General features: G+C 48.5%; 1 protein-coding gene across 1 annotated transcript; it reads left to right on the plus strand.

Moving 5' to 3' along the window:
• The first annotated feature begins 7,643 nt into the window (after positions 1 to 7,643).
• Positions 7,644 to 8,772, plus strand: LOC148779405 (uncharacterized). The gene is made up of 2 exons (XM_088854203.1): positions 7,644 to 8,045; positions 8,215 to 8,772. The coding sequence occupies exons 1-2, from the start codon at positions 7,644 to 7,646 to the stop codon at positions 8,770 to 8,772; spliced, it is 960 nt and encodes a 319-aa protein (XP_088710329.1).
• The last annotated feature ends 228 nt before the right edge of the window (positions 8,773 to 9,000 follow it).

Here is a 9,000-nt window from a genome sequence, read left to right on the forward strand (position 1 = left end):
TGATGCAAGTGCGCGGTGAGCGTAGTAGCCCCCTCGGGCATGCTCCTTGTACTTACAAGCGAAGAGCTAGTGAGGGCCTACATGGAATATCGTATTTAGTTTAGAATCGGATCTGAAGCTCTTTACTAGGATTGGAACAAGCGAGGAACGAGTGACCACAAGCTCCGCTTAAGCGCTCGACTGGGATTATCTCGTCTTGCTCTAACGTATACGTAGGCTCGACTTGTCGATAGATTCTATTCATACGGTCAAATGCGAGCGGTTGCCCCTCCTCTCGATCCGGCATCAACTTGCTCTTCCCGACCGGTTTACCAATAAATAGAGTCTGTAAGGGGGTGCTGCTGGACCCGTTTCAAGGTCGACTCGACTTCCCGAGCCCGCCCGATCACTCAAAGCTTTCTTATGGACTTATTGGGCCGAGAGTTCTTATGCAATCCTTCCCTTCGTCGATCCGTCCCGGGCGTCTAAGGGGGGGGCAAACCCTAAAGAACTCTGACGGCTTGTAGTCTCCAGTGCTGAGTCCCTCTGCTGGGTGGGCGAATCAAACCAATCAAAGGTTGCGTTTGCCTAATATCCTAATTCCCTAGCGCCTCTCTTCATCAAAACGTATTAATACATCTCCGGTTCATCCCCGCTTGTGCTGTCGGCCACTCCCCCCCCAACAGAATTTGAAGCGGATTGCCCACCCAATCTTGTTTTGGGGAAATAGGTATTGAGCACTAGGCACTAAGCTTCAATCATCTCCTCTGGCCCAACTGTTCCAGCTGAGGAAGAGGTGGTTCATGCACCCGGTCATCCCATAGAGCGAATGAGTCTGCCCCCCTCCCGGTGTTGATAGAAATATGTGAGCTCGGCAGGGAACAGAAAAGATGGTCCATCCAACATTTGGAATGCTTCTGTCTCATTCGTTACCCGTTCAAAAGCTGGAGGAAAGTCAAGGCCTGGACTGCTTTGCTCAAGAAAAGATCAATCCGGCCAATCAATCAGAATGGGGAGTGTTTCCCCGAAATCGATGACTTCTATTACTCAACATTTCAATAGTTCGTTTATGACTCCATAGAATCAACATGTGTTGGGGTTCCCCGGATCCCTCCCACCGGGACTCGCGAAGGGTTCACTATAGGTATATAAGGATGTTCATATCCATCAGATCGAAGGGGAGGAATTGATTCTATTGCTGGGATCGATCCATCATCGCCACCTTGCTTGCTTCTTCAGAGACGAGGGAGCTTGGCGGCAGCAGGTTAAAGGCCGGAATGCCTACGCATGGACTTATGCTTATGTACGATCATCTTTGTTGTGGACAGTTCCTCGATCAAGGAGTTTTGGAACGTCTACTTCTGGCTTGATTCAAGTGATTCAGTCAGTAGGCACTGAACATTTGATTATTTTTATTTACAACCTCGTGAACATTACAACGCTAAATCTCAAGTCAAATATAGAAAATCTATCACTTCATCCTAAACACTTATTTCTTCTAACACTCCCCCTTAGCGCTGACGTTCCCTTATCAGGCCAAGGCTCCTTCTCGATGTGAGCTCCTTCCCTCGACACCGACTCTTCTCATAACTCCAAGTTCTTGTCGGAGCTTGCAGAATTTTGGGGAAGGCAGTCCTTTCGTGAAGATATCTGCAAGCTGCTCTTCAGTGGATACGGGCACCAGATCAATCTCGCCGTTGGCGCACCTTCTCCCGAATATAGTGATGGTGCACTTCAATATGCTTCGTTCTTGCATGAAATACGTCATTCGATGCAAGACGGATTGCACTCTGGTTATCGCAAAATACATCCACAGGGTAATCGACACTTATGCCAACCTCTCTGACCAGCAGCAAAAGCCAGCAACATTCCTGCGCTGCCATTGTCGCTGCTCGATACTCCGCTTCTGTTGACGACAATGCCACTGTTGGCTGTTTCTTGCTGCACCAAGAAACAGCTCCCGATCCCAAGTAAAAGTGTACCCAGTGGTAGATCTGCGAGTGGAAGGATCCCCTGCCCAATCTGCATCATAAAATCCAACCAACTCGGGAACAACTCCTGCTTTGTACAGGATCCCGTAATCCACAGTGCTTCGCACATATCTCATAATTCGACGAACCGCTTTGCCGATGGGGCTTTCGTGGGTTCTACATAAACTGACTTACGACACCCACTGCAAATGCGATGTCTGGCCGAGAAATGGTGAGATATATCAGGCTTCCCACCAATTGGCGATACATACGCGCATCTTCCAGCTTGTCCCCAACATCTGTTCTCAACTGAAGATTTGCTTCCATCGGCGAAGCAATCGGCTTGCAGTTCGTCATTCCGAACTTGCTCAACAAGTTCGACGCATATCTCCTCTGGCATAGGAAGATTCCTTTATCACTTCTCTCAACTTCCAGACCAAGGAAGTGTTTGAGCTCCCCGAGCTCTTTCATCTCAAACCGAACAGAGAGATGTTCACGAACTCTCTGTACCTCCTCTACATCATCCCCTGTGATGATGAGGTCATCCACGTACAGCAGAATCACTGACAACTTTCCCTTAGTCTGCTTCACAAACAGACTAGAATCGGCTGCACACACTTGGTAGCCACAAAACAGCAGAAATTCTGCTATCTTCCCATACCATGCTCTTGGAGCCTGCTTCAGGCCATACAAAGCCTTCTTCAACTTTCACACAAACTCTGGATTCTTAGGACACACGAATCCAGCTGGCTGCTCCATAAAAATTTTTCTATCCAGATCACCATAGAGAAAAGCATTTTTGACGTCCATCTGCCACAAACGTCAGTCCTTGCTTGCTGCAAGAGAGAGAAGCACCCGCACAGTAGTCATCTTAGCCACCGGACTAAAAGTCTCATCGTAGTCAATTCTGTACTGCTGGGAAAAGCCACGAGCTACTAACCTAACTTATATCTTTCGACTGACCCATCAGTCTTTCGTTTCACCTTGTACACCCATTTGCAAGAAATGGGCTTCACTCCTGCAGGCAGTGGGACTAGATCCCACGTCTCGTTCTTCTTTAGAGCAGATATCTCTTCACTCATCGCTCTCTGCCATTTGGCATCACCTTTTGCCTCTTCAAACGAGCCAGGTTCTTCAGCATCTTGACTCTCAGAGACACAACACTGTGAGAGCAACACAGTGTCAGCATAGTTGGCATCCACGTACTTCGGGTTCGGCTTCATGACTCTGGAAGACCTCCTGAGACCTGTCTGACCATCAACAGTAGCATCAGCCGCCGGTACCTGCACTGGACTTTGAACGTCCCGTAGCTCTCTCCTTGAGCTACTCTCCTCACTGTCTCTCGATGAAGACACTTCTTGGGTTGCGAGCCTTAGACTCCCTGAGTCTCGTGTACCAGTCTTCCACGGGCTCAACGAACTAACAGTTCGTGAACTCGATCTCGGTGACTCCTCCGGTCCAGAGTCACTGGAAACAGAAACTTCCTGCTGTTCTGGTAACAGCGCTCGCATACTCGTGTCTAGGGTCTCCGAGTCTGGCAACACTACATTTTCGGTAGACCACCACGATGATGCCTCATCAAACACGACATCTCGAGAGACATAGGCTTTGTTGACGGTGGGATCTACGCATCTCCACCCTTTCTTCTGCTCATCATATCCGACAAAGATGCATCTCACTGCCTTCTTTTCTAGCTTCGTCCGAAGCTGCTCAGGCACAAGAACGTAACACACACACCCAAACACTCTGAAGTGTGTTACTGTCGGTCTCCTCTTGTACAACACCTCGTACGGCGAGCGAAAATCAAGCTTTGCATGAGGCAGCCTATTAATGACGTGAGCTGCCGTCGTCATGCACTCAGCCCAATACTGAGGCTGTACATTCTTAGCATGCATCATGCTGCGGCAAGTCTCCCCCAGATGCCGATTCATTCGCTCTGCCACTCCGTTCTGCTGTGGAGTGTAGGAGCAGGTGAGTTGCCTCCGAATCCCGTGCTTTCTCAGATAAGCACTGAACTGCTGCGACGTGTACTCGCCACCATTGTCTGTCCTCAGCCATCTGATTCTTTCATCGAACTCATTCGGAACCAGATTTCTGAATTCGACAAACTTCTGATATACTTCTGACTTCTCTGTCAGAAAGTACACCCAGACATACCGCGAGTAGTCGTCAATGAACGTAAGCATATAACGCTTACCTGAACATGAAGGAGTAGAAACTCTCCCAAAAACATCCGAATGGATGAGTTCAAGTGGTCTTGTCGACTGAACCTTCGACTCTCCGAATGGCTGTCTGTGCGCCTTACCAAACTGACAGCCAGCGCACACAACTCCTTCTCGTGTCTCTAGAGAAGGAAGACCACGAACCATCTCCTTCTTCATCATCACAGCTAATCGGTTGTAGCTGACATGAGCTAACCGAGCATGCCAAAGGTCTGCCGTCTCATGTCGACGCGTCTTGTTGACATATGCTGTACCAGCCGAGAACACGTACAACATCTTTACCTTCCTCCCTTCCATGAGGACCTGTCCACGAACATCTGCATTCGCCAGGACTTTCACATCTGACGGTCCAAAGAGAATGTAGTGACCCGCTGCCGTAATCTGCGGAACTGACACTAAGCTTCATACCAGGAACATGATACACGTTCTCCAGCACTCTCGGATTTCCTTTCAGTGGCGAAATCGCGAGATCTCCAACGTGCTTTACCGGATAAACATAATTATCCGCGGTCACAACTGCATCATTCCCATTATACTTCTGCAGATTCATGAACTTACTCATATCACCGGTCAGGTGATGTGAGCACCCTGAATCGACTATCCAGTCTCTGTCATAGTCGATCTTCTCCTTAGAGGTAGATGCTGCACAGGCACTTACACCTCTTTGATGTTCTTCTACAATTGTCGTCAACACATCAATTGTAGTGCCTTTCTTGGCGGAACAGATATCCGCAAACGAGGCATGCACATTCCACTCCTCGTCATTCTGCCGATCATTCTCAACATGAGAACTGACCTCTGCAACGTTTCCTTCATAAACTTTCACTCTGCAGTTTCGAGCAAAGTGGCCAGGCTTGCCACACCTGTAACACGACCAACTTCGTGTTCCATCTTTCGACTTCTCCTGACTTCTTCTCCTGTCTCCATTGTCTTCTTCTTTCTTCCAATTCTTGGGCTTTTTCTTTTGATCATTAATGCTGGGCTTCTTCTTCCCTTTTCCCGAGAATAGAGCTTCTTCGCTCTCCTTAATGGTGACCCCGGCCATCTGCTTTGCCAAAGTCTCTTGATTAATCAAGATATTTTCCAACTCCAGCAATGTGGGCTGTGTCGGCCACCCACGAACTGCTGCTATGAAGCCACCAAACTCGGGCCGCAGTCCACGAATGATGATCCTTCTCATCCGAGTCTCGCTAATCTTGGACTCGTCATCCAGCTGGGATATCTCATTGCAGACATTCTTCACCTTCATGAAGTACTGCGAGATTGACATGCTACCTTGCGTGAGTGTGCCAATCTCGTTTTCCAGGAGTTGCAACCGAGCATCGTTTGCTCGTGAAAACAACGCACCAAACGAGTCCCAAGCCTATTTCGGAGTTTTGGCTTCTCGAATGTGCTCCAACAACTCCTTCTGCACCGATGTTTTAATCAAAAACATCGCCTTCCCAGCAAGAAAGCCGCTGCTATTAAGGAGCGAATAAATAATAGCGCTAGCGCGCTCACTTTTTCTCGGCCGGATCCCCATTTACCGGCCGGAAAAAGAATAGTTAGCCGCAACCTGCTATTAAGGAGCGAATAAATAATAGCGCGCCGCGCTAGCGCGCTCCCCCGATTTTTAATAGTTAGCCGCTGCTATTAAGGAGCGAATAAATAATAGCGCGCCGCGCGCTCTACCTTTGCTGCTTATGCTGCTTACTCTTTGCTGCTCGAATCTGGAATTTCCGCAAAGCCTCTGCATTTGCCGGAATGTTCTCTGGTGGATCAACATCCGCACCAGCCACCGTTTCCCAAAGATCCTGGCCTTGGAGATAAGACTCCATGCAGGACTTCCAGTAACCGTAGTTACTGTTGTTGAGCTTCTCAATCCCGCTCAACGTATTGCCAAGATCTGCCATCTCCACTCGATTATCGAGGTGAGCTACCTGATCACTGTGATGATCCTTGATCGATCACTTACAGTGTCCCACTACAACCGTGTCGTAGAACACAATCCACACGGTGTTTCACAGGAAGAATCCTGTGATGGCCCACTTCCTATTGTGGTTAACACGCACCCAAGGCGTAATGCCAGTGGTAGCCCTCGAATCAAGGCTGATAAGTGGATATCTCCACTACACAGGAAAAATCCTGCTATCGGAACGCTCACGTCCGAAATAACCCACTATTCAAAATGGGACCCACTTCAAAGTGGCACTGATCAACGGTCAGTGGCTCTGATACCACTTGTTGCGACAGAGATGCCGCTGCAGGCTAAGCACACACAGTGCTCCTGCGGATCAAAGCACACACAGTGCTAGAGCAATCGCTCTCCACTAGGGTATTAATACCCTATGCCGAAGCCCACGGCACACTAGGTCACCAGGACCTATGGACCTTTTGTCCAAATACAAATGGTCTTAAAAGACCCAAGTGGGTAAGCCCACTAAGTGGATAGGCTCAAGGCCCAAAGTGGGAAAAGCCCACTAGAAGGAGAAAGAAGACAAGTATATAAAAAAAAAGATTTGATTGACTAAAACACCTCAATTAGCATACATAACACATGAGGAGAAGTTCTTGCATTACAAGAGGGGGGAAGACCCTTTATATAGGAGTGAGGGTAGTCCTCACTTCCATGTCCCAACCGATGTGGGACCTTACACCACAAACAAAAAGACAAAGAAGGGGATAACACCCCTTAGCAATATAACGACACTAGTGAGGGCCTACATGGAATATCGTATTTAGTTTAGAATCGGATCTGAAGCTCTTTACTAGGATTGGAACAAGCGAGGAACGAGTGACCACAAGCTCCGCTTAAGCGCTCGACATGCAGTTAGCTCAAAACATGTTCATCATGTGGCCGAGCGAAGCGCACCTGTGTGAAGCAGCCTAGCATCACTTTAGATAGGAGCAGAATGGATGACTTACAACTGAAAGTCAGTTCTCCGGATCGATATATCGTACGACGTAATGGAGATCTTGGTCTAGATCCGGTGGTTCGCAGAATTCGGGACCTAACGATGTTCGGTTCGTCACATGAACGGGAGCTTCCGCTTCCGAGGGAGCAAACGTAAGCTTGGCTTGAAAGCAGCAAACTACTTATTGAGCGAACGTAAGCTTGAAAGCGCTAGCGCAACAAGCTTAGGCCCTATTTAGACTGATAGCCTACAGTTGTTGCGCCTAGCGCGAAAGCTTAGTACCTCTAAGGCAACAAGCTTAGGCTTTCGCGCTAGGCGCAACTTACGTTTTCAATAGGAGCAAGCCGTTGCTTGTTCCCTCCAATGATCAATACAATCTTCTGGAATTTCCGGGGTATTGCAAATGCCCCCACCCGTCGTACTCTTTTGCGTTTGGTTAATCTCAACTCTCCGGACCTCATTATCCTGTCGGAACCTCAAACCAAATTTTCTTCTTTCCACTCCCTTAGTCTTGCATCAGCTGGCTTCGATACCTTCTTCTCCAACCCCACCTCCTCTTCCTCTCCTACCTGCAACTTATGGCCCTAGCTAAGTCCTCTAGCCCATGGGTATTCACTCAGCTGAACTCCTCTTCTCAACACATCAGTCTTTCGGTGGTAGAGAAGAATGGGTTGAGATCATGCGTTGTTACGGCAGTTTATGCAAGCACCAAGCTAAGGCATCGGAGGTCTCTCTGGAAGGAACTTCGGGATCAGGCAGGGGCTAATCTACCTTGGTGTGTAATAGGTGATTTCAACACAGTCTCTTTGCAGACCGAAAAGTTCAGTATCAGGCCCCCAAATCCCACTGCTGTAGCGGAGTTTCAGGATATGCTACTCGACACAGGCCTGCTGGACATTGGATTCAGAGGCAGTAATTCTACCTGGACCAACAACAGACAGGGCTCCAAATATGTAGCGGCTCGACTTGACAGAGCTTTGGTAAATCCCACTTGGGCCAACGCCTTTAAAAAGACTTCTCTTCAGCACCTAGCAAGATTTAGTTCAGATCATTGCTCGATAGTCCTTCAGATTCCGAAAAACCAGCAACATGTCAAGGCCCCCTTTTAGGTTTGAGGAGATGTGGCTGTCCCACCCATCTTTCCTGCAGCTGGTTGAGGAGGTATGGTCCACCGAAGTCAGTGGTAACCCCCAATTTGTTCTTCTGCAGAAGTTGAAAAATCTGAAACAGAAGCTCAAGGCCTGGAATAAACAGTCATTTGGTGTTCTTCAGCAAAACATAGCGAAGGCAGAATCGCATCTTCTTGAGCTCTTTGGCTCGCTTTTTGGCTCGCATTTAGGCTCGCATTTAGGCTCGTTCCGTGCTTACGCACTTCTCTCGTTCCGTGCTTACGCACTTCTCTCGTTCCGTGCTTACGCACTTCTCTCGTTCCGTGCTTACGCACTTCTCTCGCTCCAGGCAGATGCAGATAAATCCCCCGATCCGATTCTCTTGGAATCTCTTCAGTCTGCCAAAGCAGAGTTACACAATCTGTTGGACGCGGAGGAAAGACACTGGAGACAAAAATCCCGCATCAAATGGAAGACCGAAGGGGACAGGAATACTCGTTTCTTCCAAGCAACAGCCAGGTCGCGGAGCTATGTTAATAGTATCAGCTCCATCTCCATTAATGGGATTTCCACGCTGGACCCAGCTTACTTAAAGTAAGGAGCAGTCCAGCATTTTTCTGCTTGTTTCAAACCAGCCCCAGTGTTATTGGATGAATCGATCTTCGATTGCATCTTACCACAAGTCACGGCCGAACAAAACAAGTCCCTTTGTGCCATTCCTGCCTCTGATGAAGTCAAAGAGGCGGTTTTTTGCTTTGAAGAGGCATAGCAGCCCGGGTCCCGATGGCTTTTCAGGAGCTTTCTTCACATCTTGTTGGGAGTCGGA

Source organism: Amborella trichopoda, chromosome 12 (genome assembly GCF_054954075.1).
Source record: "Amborella trichopoda isolate Santa Cruz 75 chromosome 12, AtrichopodaSantaCruz75HAP2 v2.0, whole genome shotgun sequence".
In the NCBI taxonomy this organism is placed as follows: domain Eukaryota; kingdom Viridiplantae; phylum Streptophyta; class Magnoliopsida; order Amborellales; family Amborellaceae; genus Amborella; species Amborella trichopoda.

Excerpts from the sequence above, each read along its gene's own strand:
- LOC148779405 (XM_088854203.1), top strand. The coding sequence starts at position 7,644 with ATGGCCCTAGCTAAGTCCTCTAGCCCATGGGTATTCACTCAGCTGAAC. Across the intron at positions 8,046-8,214 it reads CTCGACTTGACAGAGCTTTG|CTGGTTGAGGAGGTATGGTC; the intron begins GTAAATCCCACT and ends TCTTTCCTGCAG.